At 46.0% G+C, this 17,177-nt stretch overlaps 1 protein-coding gene across 7 annotated transcripts in view; it reads left to right on the forward strand.

Moving 5' to 3' along the window:
• The window catches only part of Prr5l (proline rich 5 like), a 93,075-nt gene extending 83,391 nt beyond the window's left edge, over positions 1 to 9,684 (forward strand). For 6 of the 7 annotated variants that reach the window (XM_029555701.1, XM_017803001.2, XM_029555702.1 and 3 more), the window contains one exon: positions 7,997 to 9,684. In XM_029555701.1, coding sequence (XP_029411561.1) covers positions 7,997 to 8,397 — 401 coding nt within the window. In that variant the 3' untranslated portion in view covers positions 8,398 to 9,684. The remainder of the gene's footprint in view (positions 1 to 7,996) is intronic. The other variant, XM_029555704.1, reaches the window with a different exon arrangement.
• Positions 9,685 to 17,177: the final 7,493 nt, after the last annotated feature.

The following is a 17,177-nucleotide window of genomic DNA, read 5'->3' on the forward strand; positions in this document are numbered from 1 at the left end:
GATGCCAGTAGGTTGGCTGGGCTATGCCAAGAACTCCACCACAGTCAGCGCTTAATGATAACATAAGGAAAGAAAAATTATTTTTCTTCAGCTCTCATAAGCTCTTAGTTGGAAGAGATTCCTGAAACAGATTAACAAGAGAAAAACAAACAGAAGTATATTGAAATGTGTGTTCCTGCATACAGGGGAGGTATCCAGGGAGCAAATAGTTTTCAAATAGCTGGCTTTGAATCCCTGCTTATGAAACATCTTCAGTTAAGAACAGTTAAGTTTTGTTGTTGTTGTTGTTGATGCAGGGTTTCATGTAGCCCATGTTGGCCTCAGACTTACTACGTAGCTGAGGATGACCTTGAACTTCTGATCCTTGTGCTTTTACTTCCCAAGTGCTGTGATTATGGGTAAGCACTACCATACCCAGCATTCCACCTATCTCTTTAGCATGACTTGAGATGAACTCCCTTTTCTAGGGAGCTGAGCCCAGGTGATTGACCCGGTAAAACTGGAATGTTGGGTTTCCACTCAGGCCCTTAAGGGGCTTTTATTGCTACTTTGACATTATTATTCTAGCAAATGTATCCTCAGACCCTGTGCCAGGTACCTTGTGTGCTGCTAGAGATATAGCTGTGAGCAAAACGATACCTATCCCTGTCCACTGGTCCAATGAAGAGATGGGAATCTGACTCATCTGTGTCTAGATGCTGTAAGAGAGAGGTGACACAGAGGATTCTTTGAGAGCAGGAAATTAGAGACTGCTCTCCGGAGGAAGTGAGGCCTGTGCTGGGAAGTGCAGGATGAGGAGGAATTAGCCAAGCAAGAAGGAGGGAAGGAGACTGTCTCAGGCAAAAGGAAGGCCCTTGGGAGGTCTTGGAGGTGTGGGAGAGCCAGAAGATGGAGCATTTGAAGAACTGAAGGAGTTCAGAGTGGCAAGAAACAGCATTGCCAAGTTGTAGGCACTGTGCTGGGTGGCTGAGGATCAGGTATGCCATTTCTACTTTATAGGTACTAGTCCCTGACTATTTGAGTTAAGATCCCCAAACCAAGATGTTTGAGCTTCAGCAGCTGCCCACCACATTCCACCATCCCATGCCAGCTCTGTCAGCATTTAGGACACGAGTTCTTAAGGGGCAGCTGTGGAGGTGGTGCTACTTGTCTATCCAAAGGCCAGATATTTTGTCCCAGACCTTTGGATATTAAAAAGCTAAGGTGGCCTTCCTTACCAAGCACTGCTCTTTGGAGATAAAGGCCTCTCTAAAATGGTGATAATAGCATTCATTCCATCTGGGGCAGACGGGTGTCAAGACCAAGGTTGAGGGGCTGGGAAGAAGGTTCAGTAGTTAAGAACACAAACCAGATTTCAGTTCCTAGAACCCATTTCAGCTGGCTCACAACTGTCTATAACTCCAGCTCCAAGGGGATCTGACACCTCAGGCCTCCATGGGTACCTGCACTTACATGTACATGCCTACATAGAGACACACACATACACAGATAATTTTTTTAAAAGATGATTGAATTTTTTTTTTTAAGTTGCATTGGGCATGAGAGATCTCTGTACCCAAGACAGGGCTGTGCTGTGGCTCCTTTGAGACCAAAGCAACTTGGGATTGGTCAAGGGCAGCTGGGCATCATCCAATGGCTATCCCACCTGGTACTGCCCAAGCTGTGTGCCCAGCCTGAGGAAGGTGTTGCTACTGTTACTCTCAGGGCTCCAGAAAAAGGACTTTGCAGGCCAGAGAGGCAGACTCTCATCTCACCCTGTGCTTCTACCTGTGTCCTTGACTCCAGAGGTCCTGGGTTAGTATCTTGCTGCAGGCCTCTGGTCCTGGACCAGGAGTCTTGCTTCAGAGAACAGATGAGCTATCCAATCCAAAGTCCTAAATGCAGTGTGTGAGTGTGTGTGTGTGTGTGTGTGTGTGTGTGTGTGTGTGGGGGGGGGGGGGGGTGTAGAAATGGGTCGGGGGGAGTGGTGTGGAGGTACGTGCCTTTCCTTCCAAGGTGCACTTTTTTAGTACAATAATACAATGGAAGTATCAAGTGAGGGCAGCACTGAAACTAAAATAACAACAATAACAAAAATACAGTCCTGTCAGAGACCGGGTCCTACCTTTCAAGTTCCCCAAATTCCTGAGCTGCTTGGGGTTTCCTGCAGCTCTCAGGGCCCCTCTGCAGCAGAGGCTGGATTCCTCCCACACAAAAGCCCTATCCTTCCACAGTCTCCCTCCATTGTATCTCCCCCCCACACACATCCTTTCCAGAGCCAGTGTCCTGTAACAAGACACTGTAACCTCTGCATGACAAGTAGGCCTTCTGGGCCTTTCAGGTGCCAGGCAGGAGCAGGAGCCCACAATGGGCTTCTGAGGCAGCCGTCACAACAGTCTATATGGGAGCCTGGAAGATCAAAGGCCTGGGAGCCAGGGTCCAACAAAGGACAGCCCTATCCAGGCTTTGCTTCTTTAAGGGTCTGAAAGGAGCTGACCTTGCTGGCTTCCAGAGGGATGAATGCCTGACCCAGCTGGGTGTCTGTGAGGAAGGAATAAAGGCTCTGCTGGCCCTACCCTGTGAAAGTCAAGGAGGAAAGGGAGTTGGCCTGACAGTGGGTGCTGATTGAGGTGGAAGACCAGCCTCTCCCTGCACAGAGTGCTCCATTGCAAGGAAAGTCCAGTCTTTAGGCCCCAGGGGTTCCCATTACAATCCACATGGCCAGTCCTTCCTTCCTTCACCCTGGGGACAAGGCCCTGCCTTCCCTGGTGTAAAGAAGAGTGGGAGAGCAAGTGTGAGAAGCTGTGTGTCAGCCCAGGCCCCAACTTTAGTTTTCAGGCTCCCAAGCAGCCCAGCTGGGTTTGATCCTGATGGGGTCACCATTCAGCTGTCTTGTCAGCTCTGGAGTCTGGCAAGGAGACACTGTCATTCAGGGAACTCAACATACTATGAGGCTCATGTGGTCTTGGCTTTGCCCACACCTAGTCTTGGGAATCAGAAGATTTTTCTAGAAATCAGAAGGAAGAGCTATAGGCCTCTCTTCTAGTCGTTGTAGGGTAAGAGAGGAGGCAATGTGGGAAGAGTGGGGCCTTGGAAATCCCAAGGGTCAGGGCTTAGCTATGTGGTCTAGTGTGAGTTAGCTAATTTCTGTGAGCCACACAGGACTGAAACACAAGCCCTGGCCTTCTGTTGGGGGCAGCATGAGGAAGAACCTGCCTTGAGGACCCAGCCAGGCAGTGTTGCTTCTTGCTGTGTTACAGGCCCCTTTAAGAACAGCCTTTCTCCTCCCCTCCACCCTGAATAGATCCAAGTGTGTGGGGGTGTCTACTTACCCTCCCCTGGATCCAAACCCTTGCCATGCTGTGTTGCTATAGCTTGATAAACAGTCTTCCCCTTAGACTGTGTAAAGGCAAGAGACACACTCCTCTGCACCCCAGACCTCTCTTGAAAGAGGTCATTGTATTGAGTCTGTCAGTCATCACTGACAAAGGCCCATCTGAGGTATTCTCCTTTCGACATTTTTCTCTCCCGAAGCTAGGAAGATGGCACAGTCAAAAAGTGCTTGGCATGCAAGCAGGAACACCCAAGTTTGATCCCTCAGAATCCACATAAAAAGCTGGGCATGGTGGCACACCTTAATCCCAGAACTGGGGGTAGGGGGAGCAGAGACAGGATCACTGGAGCTTGCTGGCCAGTCACTCTAGCTGAATTGGAGCAATCCAGGTTCAGGGAGAGACCCAGTCCAAAAGAATAGGATGGAGCTGGGTATGGTGCCACACACCTTTAATCCCAGCACTCAGGAAGCAGAGGCAGGCACATCTCTGTGAGATTAAGGCCAGCCTGGTCTCCCTAGTGAGTTCTAGGCCAGTTGGAACTACAGGGAGACCCTGTCTCAAAAAGAAGAAGGTGGAGAAGCAATTAAGTGGACACTGATAAACTATGGATATCAACCTGTTGACCTCCATATGTGGGCCTGTATATGTGCACACATATATACCACACACAGCACAAAAAGGCTTCTCTCTGCTCTGGATTTTCAGGGTGCTCTTGGTACTGTTTCCCTGACATTCGCTATGCCACCTTCTTCTAGCTGTTGTTACTCTGAAAGTCAGGAGCTGGAGTTCCCCTGTGGGCCCTGGACCTATAAGCTCTGGTTTTGTCACTAATTGTGACTGTACACTTCAGGTTCCTCTTGTGCAAAATGTCAGGAGGAGATTGTATTGCCAGAGTATCTCCTTTTTGACACAATATCCAGCACCTGTTGGGTGTGCAGCACGTGGCTGCTCCTGGGCCCTGACCCTCACTGTCCATACATGCACATATGTGTTGGCTCAGGGTCCTCCAGCCTCTGCATTAAATTTATGCTTCTCTTTTGTTTAGCAGCACATCACCTGATGCAGCTCCTGAAGCATCTGCTGAAGGCCAGAGCAGGTGTCCTTGGGGCCCCCTCCTTAGGGGCTGCCTTCTCTCTTACTTCAGTTACCAGCCCTGCTCTGTCATTGCCAAAGTGGCCTCTCATTAATTGCTGCTTGTGGAACCCCTGCAGGACTCTACTGCAGTGAGAAATGAATGACACTCAGGAACCCTCCAGAGAGACCTTTCCTGGGCTCATTCCAGCAAGATGGGGCCCATGGAAATCCTTCAGCCAGTGCTCATTTCTCCCAGAAAGACCATGTCTCAGCCACACAAATCAAATCCCCATTCCCTCAACTTTGTCCTCCCCAGTCCCAGCCTTTGCTCTAACTCTTTCCTGTTACTGGACTGACCATCCTGGCCAATCCGTGTGTTCCAGGTTTTAGTCATGTATAAAATCGCATACCAATGTTTTGCTTTCTGCATACCCCTTCACCAAATAGGGAGTCCCCCAAGTCTTGGGAGTATGTGTTAAGAGCAAGGAAAAGCTCCTCTCTTAAGCACGCATCTCTCCTCACAGATGGGCTCCTAGGAGCAGAGACTGGTCTACAGGACATGATCTCTGAAATTGTCTATTCCAGCCTTCTGTAAGGCTGATTGCGGGGGTCAGGTCCCAACATGAGTTTTCCTACAGCCAACCAAAGTGCTTGCTTGTAAAAGTAGTTCGAGAAACAAGTTGTTTTCACTGGCACTGTTTGGAGGACGGTTCTTCAGATGGGTTCTTGGTGCTATGAAGTCTTCAGCTGCTTCAGTTTTATAAGTATTGATTTCAGGGATCATAAAAGTAACAGGGCTGGAGAGATGGCTCCATGGTTAAGAGCACTGACTGCTCTTGCAGAGGACCTGGGTTCCATTCCCAGCACCCACATGGTGGTTAACAACCATCCACAACTCGAGTTCCAGGGGAATCTGATGCCCTCTTCTGACCTGCATGGGCATTGTACAACATGAGCGTACTTACATACATGCAGGCAATACATTCATACACATAAAAATAATAAAATATTTTTAACAAGTAAGCATGAGTGTAAGAATATTATAGAAATGTGTGGCTTAGAGGGGACAAATGTTGTACAGAGATTCTTCTTCATCACTCCTTGGCATTCTGCCTCCTATCTCCTCTCCAGGACACCAGCATCCTGTTTAGTACCTGCTGGGGGTGGTCCTTGGCTTCAGAGGATGAGCTAGCTCAAGCCATCATAAGTCCTGCTCCTCCACACTCCATGCCCTGGGTTCTGTAGTGGCAGTGACTGTGGTGTCCCCAGCCCATCATCTGCCTCCCCCTCATCACTGCAATTCCAGCTCCTGTCCTCTTCTTTACTCTGATACTGGCATTCACTTTTTCCCATGTACAGTCCACATTTGTTATAGGAAACAGGGCCTCTGCATTCTCCCTGGATTTCCTCCCTTGTTTCTCCAGTGCCCACCCGTCCTCAGCACTCCTGCTGGGGCCCCTTCCTGAAGCACTATCCTGTCCTCCTACGGCCTATCTCTTGTGTCACAGATGCTTCCACTGGGCACCCCAGGGCCCTCCTAGGACACACTTATTCCGCCTGCAGAGACATAGTTCCACTGTCCCTGTATGCTGTCTTCCCATCCGACTGTGACCCAAGGGAGCATCTACAGACTTGCTAAGGCTGTTCCCAGCATTCAGAATGCTGTCCCCTTTCACCCTCTTCAGGGACTTCTCCCATCCAGAAGGCTCATTTTCCAGGCAGATCCCTGCCAAGTTTCCTGATAGTCTTAGATACTTTTTTCACACCTGTGGACCCCATTGGCTTGTCTTTCTTCAAGGTACTTAGCTGTAGTATTGATGGGTGACTTAGAGGCAGCTAGGAAAAGGGAAGTCTGGAGTGAGACAGAGCTTGTTTGAGTCCCAGTTCGGCTGTGTTCTAGCTATGTGAGCCTGGGTAAATTCTAACCTCTCTGATACTAATTTTTCTCCTCTTTAAACTAGAAAGTAATATGAATATGTCATGATTTAGGTTCAGTTTCTAGGAAGACTCTGGAATACCTGTTAAACGTTTAATTTTTTTTTGTGATGAGATCTGAATTTCTGACATCATACATGCTAGGTGAGTGTTCCCGCATTGAGCTACTTCTCCAGCCCTCTCTTCACTTTTTATCTTCAGGCAGGGTCTGACTTTCCCAGAGTGATCTTGAACTTGCTTTGTAGCCTACAGGCCTTGAACTTGAGATCCTCCTCCCTCAGCCTCCTGAGTAGCTAGGATAATAAGCCCGCACCACCAGGCCTAGCACATGTTAAGCTTCAGAAGTTTCTGGAACGGAGAAAGTGCTAAACAAACAGTGGTTTTGTAACAATCTGTGTCTGGCCCTCCTCACTGGTCTGCCTCCTTGGAACCACCCATGGAACCTAGCCTGGTTTTGACAGTCCTAGATGCTGTTTGAATCAAGGAGGTGTGACTTGACCACAGGTCTCAGCTCATCAACCTGGAGTGGGTAAGGGACATTATTTTCCTCACTCAAGGTTTCCCAATGGTCCCACTACCTTGGATTTAATAGTCAGGGCTGTCCCCAGTCACTTCTTCCTGAGAATTAAATTTACGAAGCCTCTTTCATCCCCTTTGTGTGTGTGTGTGTGTGTGTGTGTGTGTGGCCTAGAAGGTCAACCTCAGGTGTCATTCCTTGGGCACAATCTACCTCTTGGGGGGTTGCTGTTGTTTTGCATGTATATGTGTGTGTGTGGTATGCTTTCATGAATACATGCATGTGTGTTCACATGTGTGTAGATGGGTGTGGGTGTGGATGTGCATGGACATGTGTTGCCTATGGAGACCCAAGGTTGACATTAGGAATCTTCCTCAATCACTCCACATTTATGCATTAAAGCAAGCTCTCCCACTTGAACAGAGAGCTCACCAATATGGGCTAGTCTGGTTAGCTAGCTTGTGCCAGAGATTGTCTTCCACTTTCCAAGTGCTGGACTCACAAACCACACACACCTGGCATTTGCCTGGGTTCTGGGGATCCACACTGTGATCCTCAGGTTTGCACAGCAAGTGCTTTATCGACTAAACCATCTTGCTAGTCCATTGCTTTTTCTGTTTTTGTTTTGTTTTTTCAAATAGGGTCCCTCACTGGTTTGGAACTTGTCAAGTAGCCTAGGCTCGCTAGCCAGTGAGGCTCAGGGATCCTCTTTCCTGACTGAGCCCAGCCCTCCTATCATCTCTTAATACTGCAGATGCCATATCCTCAATAAAGCTCTGAAGACCTAGCCAATGCCCAGGTCTTTGGAGGAGACAGCTGAAATACAATAAAGGGACTGAATGGAACTAAGGACTGATCTAGAGAGGCTCAGGCAGGAAAGGGAGGCTGCCTTTGTCCACTCCATCGAGAAAAGTCTGTGGTGACCACTCACTGTGGTGATGGCTTAACCAGGGACAGGATCTGGTATAAGCAGGTAACACTGCAGGACAGCTTCTGATGGTTTGTCCTCTTTCGAATTTCAGCAGGACATACTCAAGGCTATTTCCAGAGTCTGAGCACCCACCTCCCTCTTTCTCTCTCCTTCCATCTGATGAGAAGCTTTTCACCACTGGTAACTTCTCCCTAATCACAGCCATTGCTGCCTTTTCTCTTGCAGCGAGGCGGCATTCCAGGATCCGACCCAAGGTGACTGTCCTGAACTACACCTCCCTGATGACCACAGTGGGCCGGCCATTGAATGAGATGGCCCTGACCCCACTAACAGAGCAGGAGGGAGAGGCCTACCTGGAGAAGTGTGGCAGCGTCCGGCGGCATACGGTGGCCAATGCCCACTCAGACATTCAGCTGCTGGCCATGGCCACCATGATGCACTCAGGGATGGGGGAGGAGGCTAGCAGTGAGGACAAGCACCTGCTCCTGTCACCCAGCTTCCCACCACCTCACCGCCAGTGCTCCAGTGAACCCAGCATCCCTGACAGCCCTGACGAACTGGAACTGGAGGAGGGGGCCAGTGGTAGCCAGGAGGACTCTGAACTGAACTGTGCTTCCCTCAGCTGAGCCAGCATCAGGATGAGACAGTCTCTCTCTTCCATGGGTCACCAAGGGGTTCTCCCTTTGGGCAGTGCTGCCTTATTTCTTTTAAGGCACAAGTGAAGCCTAAATGCATTAGAGGAAACCCTTGTAAACCTCTCCATTATGGTGTCTATGACTAGCTCATCAGACTGTGCAAACCCAACTGTCTGCTGTTCTCCTGACTTCTAGCCTTGCCTGCTTGAGCTGGATCCTCGTCTCTGGGCCCTTTCCTCCCTCTTGGACTGGTTAATGCTTCCTATGATATATCCCAGCATTCTGGCTTTACTGCAGCAAAAGGTCAGACCACATACAAGAGCCTTGGGAACACACCAGCCTTTGCTGTTCCCCTAATGCTCCTGAGAGGTAGAGGCCTGTGAGTGAAGAGGAGAGAGGTTTTTGCAGCATATAGTCAACTGCAGCCCCTGTCACACATGGCCCTGGGAAGTGCCCTCCTCACTTTAATCTCAGAATTACTGGGAAAGAATTGTCCCACTGGTGGGTGACGGTCCATCCTTACCTCTCTCTAGACGTCATGCATAGTCTACACAAAGGGCTTTGGCCTAGGAGAACTACCACACGGGAACAACCCTGTCTTGCATTAAGCCTCAGTGTGTCCCTCTCAGGCTTCCTCCTAGACTCCAGGAATGAACTTTCTCAGCCACTAGTGCCTTATTCCCACTCTAGTTTTAGAAACGGACCACTTTCCTGTTACTCATATGCAGGCCTGGCTGATAGCAGCCGACTATTGTGTACCTGGATTTCACTTGAATTTCTTAAATGTGTATTGTTTAGAAACATTGTTTGCAAATGTTTGCACATAGGATCCTGCACTGTTCATTCCTAGTGGGATATGTCTGAAAACAAGTGGACCCGTTGGGAAAGGAGACAGGAAGTGGTTCAGAAAAAAGGGATCTGTGGCTGGCAGGACTCACAGACCTTGGAGCTCTGGAAGGAGCTGGAACCTGAGTCTGGAATGGCCTGTATTTGTGAGTGTCTTGGCTTCTAGGGAAGGATGCTTTGAAGTGGGGAGACCACCTCTTGAGCCCCAAAATATAGTAACCAGAATGTTTTTTGTGCTTTACAGTGAAAGGGGACATGAGGGTTCAGCACATTTTATTTGGAAGGATGTTTATTCCCTGAGGTTACAAAAGAACCCAGAAGTATCTGGAATTTCTATCAAATCTCAAAACTGTATGAGGCAGCAGGCTTTGGTGCTGTGTTCAGTTCATAACATTGTGCCCTCCAGGATGGAGGGGCTTGTTGTCGCCTTGAGTCCCTGTCTTCTTTGTATTTGTCTATTGGCCCTGCTAGTAGCAGCTCATGAAAACAGAAGGCTTCCCCTGACTCTTATGGTGGTGTGTGGTGGACTTTCAGGATCCTGTTCATCTTCGGAAGTTTTGTCTATGAGATCTCAAGACATAAGCTGCCAGCAGAAGAGGCCTTCCAAGCTCATCTAATCCTCGATGGTATTTCCCTTCTGGATGAAGATCTGATATGTGACTGCAGTTGTGCTCTTGATAGCTTGTGATTTGGAAATTTAAAAAATTTAAATTTCATCTTTCCAAGAGAAAATGACACAAAAATGTCTACGCATGTCCACACATGTGCACCCACACAGAGAAATGACTGAATTCCTTTGAGAATTTCAAACAGAAAATAATCTCTACATATATGGTATATAAAGTCCACAAACTGGGGCTGGAGAGACAACTAAGCAGTTAAAAACATTTGCTGCTGGGCGTGGTGGTGCACACCTTTAATTCCAGCACTTGGGAGGTAGAGGCAGGTGAATCTCTGTGAGTTCAAGGTCAGTTCATAGTCAGTGCCAGGCCAGTAGGGGCTACAGGGAGACCCTGTATCAAAAAGAAAAGAGCACTTGTTGCTCTTGCATCCACATCAGGTGGCTCACAACTGTAACTCTACTTCCAGGGGATTTGACATCCCTCTTCTAGCCTCTGTAAGCACCTGCAGACACATACGCTCAGGCACACACATATACACGTAAAAAAAAAAAAAAAAATCTTTTTTTTTTTTTTTTGAGATAGGGTTTCTGGGTAGCCCCAGCTGGCCTGGAACTCATAATATAGACCAGGTTGGCCTCGATCTCACAGAGATCCACCAACTAAAAGCCTACACAGTTAACTACCATGTGTTATCAATGGAAAATAGTGATTTATTTAACTGATGACTAGATCCTTGTTAGTACACTTAGAACACATTTGAGATTATTTATTGATCCAGGCAAAGTAATTAGTTATGCTTGGGTTTGCTTTTTTAGTTGATAAGATTAACAGTGTATGCTTTTAAAATGCCCCTTTCCTTATCTCTGATGTCTCTGTCAAGGACAGAAGGCATCAGTTAAGAATGTGAGCGTTCAGGCTGAGAGTGGGAGCATCTGTACAAACCGTTGCTTTTAATTGCTGCTGACTGTTAAACAGTTTACAACCTTATCTTTGACACACCTGGTGTTAATACAGAAAAGCTTCCAGACCATACATGTTCTGTGGACATTGATGGGCATTTTAGCCATCAGACCCATTGCAAGTGTCCTATGTGCAGCCGTTTTAACCACGTTTCCTCCCTTTGGTGGGATGAAGATGCGTCTTTGTCATTTTATGCTAAGGTTTTCCCTTGGCTCAGGTTTAATGAAAGACGTCATCCCAGCTCTGCACTCTGGATGAACTCACAAACCAAACTCCTTTTTTCATGTTGTCTGTTTCCAAAATAGATCCAATAAACATCGTTTTGTTCCTGTTGTGTTGCCATTCTGGGAGCTTCAGGTGTGTTTTGATCACATCTGCAAGAACAGCAGTCTTGGCCTTGGTGCATCCTGCTTTCCAACTCCCCACACTGCCTGTCCTGACACTTGCTCCCCCTTCCTGCAGCCTTCTCTCCAGAGTGAAGCCACAGTCTTCCTTCAGCTAAGGCAGGTTGTTTCCTGGAGAAGCATCTTTTCTGTAGAGTTTAGAAAACTGAAAAAAAAAAAAAAAAAAAGACCTTCAAGGCTTCTTCCAAAACAAGCATATTTTCTCCAGAGTGTTTGACCTGACGGGGACGCTTATTTACCATGGGCTCTTGCCCAACATGTTCTCCTCTGATTCTATGGGAGGAAGGACATTTATAATGTTCTACTCTCAGCATAAATACTCTTAAAAGGGCAGCATTAGTTTGAGACCTCTGAAGGTTTAATAAGAATATTTGAAGAGGTGCTATCTGAACCGATTAATAATCCTATGTTTTTGCTGATAAATGGCCAGGGAGGATTCTACCTCAGTGGTAAAGTAGACTGCCAGAAGCCAAAGGATATGGGGAGCTCTGGAAGCTGCACAGGTTAGGAAACATCATTCTGAGGTTCCGGTCCAGTGAGAACCATGTCTAACTTACAGAACTATGAGATAACACAAGTCTGTTGTTTGAAAGTCATTGGCATATCCCTGACATGTTAGTGCACCACCACCTGCATCCATTCACCTGGAATATTCTGAAGGAGCTTTTACCGTGTAAGTACTTTTCTTGGTCCTGGGAATACAGCGATGACATATAACCAAGATGCTTGCTTCCTTGGAGACTAGAAGTGGATGAGACCCAGACCCCAAGTCCAGTGCCATGCCTTCTTGATTCTGTGCATCTGGCTTGATTCTGTGCATTCTGTCCCTCCTGGCTTGAGGGAAAATGAGGAAGGAGGGTAGCTAAGCCAAGAGTACAGTCTCCTTAGCCTGCTACAAGGTGAGTGATAGTTTCATGGTTTCAGAGAAGCTAAGGATCCATCACTTCTAGAGAACACAGACAGGAGAGAGGCAAGGAGAGTCCAGCGTCCTGGGCAGGAGGTTTCTTACATAGAAAAAAAGACTTTGGTGGGGTTTTTTTCTCTCTTCAATATCATTTGATTTAAATTTGGCTTTAAAAATCTTAATATTTAGTGAAATATTAAGAAATAATATACTTTACCATCAGTCAATAAGCTAATTCAAAGACCTTTTTTATGCTTTTATGTTCAGCTTATAAATTTTAATATTCTATTTATATCTAGCAAGTTTTTAACACTAACTTCAGAGATGCCTTTGAATAATGCCTACTCCTATTTACAAGCTTAGCTGAGCACTTCAAACACTTTTAAATAAATTTACAAACTTAATCTATCTCTTTTAAATACTCCAGAGTTTCTGACAGTAAGCAAACACATCCTGAATCCTAAATCATGAATGCTGATAAGTTGAGCTTGTAGGGAAAACCATAAGTTCCATTAAATGATTTTATACTACTCTATGTATACTCAGATGCCACCATAAAAATTCACAAGTCTAAGTTAATTCTCAATTACACATTTTAAAGTAGAGTTATAAAACTGTCACTAACAGGCCTTAGTCTCTTAAATATCATGTTTTGAAAACACCCACCATGTATAAATTCCTTCCTAACATAAAAATATTAATTAGTGCTGTAGTTCTGTTTCTCCTAAGCCGTTTCACACTGAAAGCTAAATCTTCCCAGCGTGTTGGTTGATCATGCTGTTGCCTCTCAGATTCAAGCTTTTTTGACAGTTGTGATGTTGTGGCTAGGATTCTTCAAACTGTGTTTCTGCTGTCAGCTGGGTCTCTAAAGGCTCTACCAGTGGGCCTTGAGAGGAAGCCAGGGGGCTGGTGGAGTGGGATGGGTGCATCCTGTCTTTGTCAACATCACCTGGCAGCGACAGTTGGTTCCAACAGCAGCAGTGAATTCCTGTTTGCAGTTTTTCCACATTCTCAGAACCTGCCTTAACACCTCCCCTCAGACATACCAGCATCAGCTGGCCTGGGCCCCTCTTCAGAGTCTGAAGGCCGACTCTCAGAGCTCCTGTCCAATAGCTGTAGTGTCAGCAACTCTTGTTTGTTTCATTCTAAGAGTGGTGGTTGCTGCCTGTGGTTTCCGTGTGATTCTTTCCTTACTATTTTATTTGCTCAATACCAGATCAATCTTAAGCTAAAAGATCTGTTAAAATAACAGATGTAGAGCCCGGCGTGGTGGCGCACACCTTTAATCGCAGCACTTGGAAGGCAGAATCAGGCAGATCTCTGTGAGTTCAAGGCCAGCCTGGTCTACACAGTGAGTTCCAGGACAGCTGGGGCTACAGGGAGACCCTGTCTCAAAAAGACCGAAAAAAAAAAAAAAAAGACAACAACAACAAAAAAACCAAACAGATGTGGGAGCTGGAGAGATGGCTCAGGGGTTAAGAGCGCTTCCTGCTTTTCCAGAGAACCTGAGTTCGGTTCCCACGACACGTGGATCACACCTGCCTATAACTGCAACTCGAGAGGATTCTATATGCTTTTCAGGCCTCTGTGGCACCTGCACACATACACAGACACACACGTACATATAAAAATAAATAACTAAATAACTAAATAATGAAGTAACAGATGTGGCTTTTGTCCTCTGATTAAACCCTGACTGGAGAACCATGAAAACACACTCATCAGAGAAGAAACAATCCTCCCAGGTAACCAAGGTTATTCACTTGGGTTTGTAAGGAGAGCTGGACACACTGGGTGATTCTTCTCACTCTACCTAAGGAAAGCCTATTCTCATGTAAAGTAATCCCGGTGAATGCTTCTCAGCATTCTTGTTACAGGTGAAGCAAAGTTGATTCTGGAACAGAGTCCTCAAGACACAATGGATTCTAGTTATGATTCCGTAATCAGTGGCTTCATAACTTAGACTCTTGTAGCCCTTGTTCATGTACATTGTGATCGCTCAACTCTTCAATAGCTGGTTTTTAATTCACTTGGCTTTTCTAGGCTAATGACTTTGAGAAGAATTCTAAAGCAATGTAAATATTGTCTTCAGTCTAGTAGACTCTTGAATTCTTTCATAGTCTCAGAACCATGTTACTCTTAGCAAATGCCAAAAATTCAGTCTGATAACAGTTAAAGAGCTTAGGCAGCTCTGTTTGTGGTCCAACTTTTAACAGTTCTATTTTCTGTAGACTGAAATAGAATGAAGTCCATGTCTTCTAAGAAAAACGTTTGTTGCTGACCTGAGCGGTTAGTTTTGAGACGGGCTCAGTAAATGGAAACTGTAGAAGGCTTCTGGTTCTGCCCATGGGGAATGGTTTGTGTCATTAATTTCCCTGCCAAAATAATGATAAAGCCAGTGAAAAATATATAAAGCAAATCTTTGAAGGAATTAGCAATGTGACAATGCGGGGGGTGGGGACCTGAAAGGGTCTAGTCACTGAGAGAAAGCAAATGTGTGAGACAAGCTTCAGATCATCCTGGGGTTTTCCCTGAGGATGTTGTAGGGTGATGGCAGAAAGCAGCAGTCTTTGTGGACTGACATGAGAGTTTAAAACTGCAGAGGAGCTGGAACCTGAAGATAAAGTGCTAGAGGTGGATGACTGAAATCTGTAGACCAGGTCCCCCTTGAATTACTGGCCAACTCCTAAGCAAAGATAAGTGTCCCTCAAGGGCCACGTGCTGAGTTGGTCACCATGCCCTGGTGCTACCACAAGGTGGTGAACCCTTCAGGAAGTGGGACCTAGTAGAAGGAAGTTAGGTCATTGGGGGTTATGCTGTTGAAGAGGCTCCAGCCCCTTTGTCTTTCTTTTTGCTTCCCAGTCACCATTGAGAAAATCTGTTCCCACCATGTGCTCCAACCATGATGTACTGCCTCACCGCAGGACCCAAAGCAACAAAGCCAAGTAACCATGGACTAAAATGTGTAGAATACAAGTCAAGACAAACTTTTCTTCCTTCATCTCAGGTATTTTGTCATAGCAATGGGAAGCTAACAGCAGAGGTACAGAATCTAGCTGAAGGGAAAACAGCAGCTAAGATGATACGGAGATGAACTGACTTCAACTACATAATGTTACCCAAGCTACAAAATGACAAAAGGTCAATTCAAAAGGAAGATCTGAATTTTAATACACAAATTATCATTTATTAGTCATCAATTATAGGTCAAGCACCATTGTAAGTATTATGCATTAGTTGTTGTGTGTAGGTTTTCTGAGTAATTTTGTGAAGTGAATTTTACCCCCATTTTACTAGATGAAGAAATGGATGTTCTAAGAGGCTTGCCTGAGATCACATAACTAGAAAAAGGTAAAGACAGGATTCAAATGTAGTTCTGAGCCCTTGCCAAAAACTTTATCATTGCTCTGCTTTCTAAGTACCACAACGCCTGTGGAATGATTTATTAAACTAGTTGAAGAGGGCCTGAAGGCACAGAACTATTAATGAAGGCTCAGCTCTATTAAACTCAAGGGCTGAGCATTCTGCAGGAACTCTAGAATTCTGGACTAGAAACCATTCAAAGATATCATCATCTGTCCGGCTGCCTCTCTTATATATGAATGGAGCAACCAGCAGAAAGGAAATCTTCCATGCACCTGCAGCTAAGGGACCTTCTAGTTCACAGACCACAGACTTAACTTCTTCAAATTTCTTAGTTCAAGTTCTCAGCAGTTAGATTGGTCTGACTCACAAATCAGATATTGCTCTTGCTCCGACCTCTGCTGCTGAGGAGTGTTGTGCTGTGCAGCTTCAGATGCCAACCTCTATTAAATTCTCCCTGGGGAGTGTAAGGGCTCCAGTAGTTCTGGGGCGGGGGGGGGAGACTTGGCTATTCCCGTCTGAATCTGGGAGTGCTCGTGGGAGCCCGAGCAAGGAAAAAAACAATCGCCCTTCCCAAGCAGTCTATCCCTGATCTTTTCCCCAAGTGCAAAGATATCTGGGAAGGGGAACAAATAGCAAGCTCATGTAGAAGAGGCTCAGGGTGGGGGACAGATGGGCCCATCATCAGGGTGGAAGTGGGGAACTGGAGGAAACTACCAAAGTGAGACACTATAAAGCAGACACTGGGGCTAGAGGCAGCTCGGCTGGGGCTAAGCAGGGAAGGCCAGTTTCTCACAGGAAGTGCTGTTGTGAATGCCTCTTCTCCTACTACCAGGGCAGGTACAAATGGAGATGGCCAGGAAGAACACAGGCTGAAGCTGTGGACATGATGTGTGAAGGGGATAGATGAAGGGACAACCTAGCCAGACCGTCTAGAAAGAAAGAATCCTGGCACCTTATGTGCCGTCCAAGCTCTGAGACTCCTGAGGATAATTCTGCAGTAACTGATTATAACAGCAGCATTTAACAGTAATGATAATAGGGGAAAGAAGTTTGACCTGGAGTTAGGGTGGGGACCTCGAAAATAACCAGTTCTGTCACAGCTCCAAGCCAAAAATGCTGTTGGTTCTATTGGTAGTTCTGTTCTGCTAGAAATGTTTTGGCCAGAGACACTGGCTTTGTGTCCTGATTTTTATTTTTTGGTTTATTTATTCACTTCGTTTTTGTTGTTGTTGTTGTTTCAAGATAGGGTCTCCCTGTAGCTCCAGCTGGCCTGGAACTCACAGAGATACCCCTGCCTGTACCTCCTGAGTGCTAGGATTAAAGGCGTGCGCCACTACGCCCGGCCTTCACTTTATTTTTTTAATTTTTTTTTCTTCTTATTTTTTTAATCATTATTTTTAAATTTTTAATAACTACATGATTAGAAGAAGCATTTCACTACAGGTTTAACATATTCAGTAACACACTCTAGAGCAAGAGTACATCTCTTTCACAAGTGGGTGCAAGTTTCTAGGTTCACAGTTGAGTAGGGTGCAAGTTTCACAGTTGAGTTAATACAGTTATACAATATTGAACTCAGTATAAGCCCCGTAAGACATAAAATTGAATGAGTTTTTTAACCTTTAAAAAAGATCTCCATTTCATTTTAGAATATATTGTATATTGTTC

The sequence above is a fragment of the Nannospalax galili genome, unplaced genomic scaffold, assembly GCF_000622305.1.
Source record: "Nannospalax galili isolate Female #2095 unplaced genomic scaffold, S.galili_v1.0 scaffold126, whole genome shotgun sequence".
NCBI lineage: Eukaryota > Metazoa > Chordata > Mammalia > Rodentia > Spalacidae > Nannospalax > Nannospalax galili.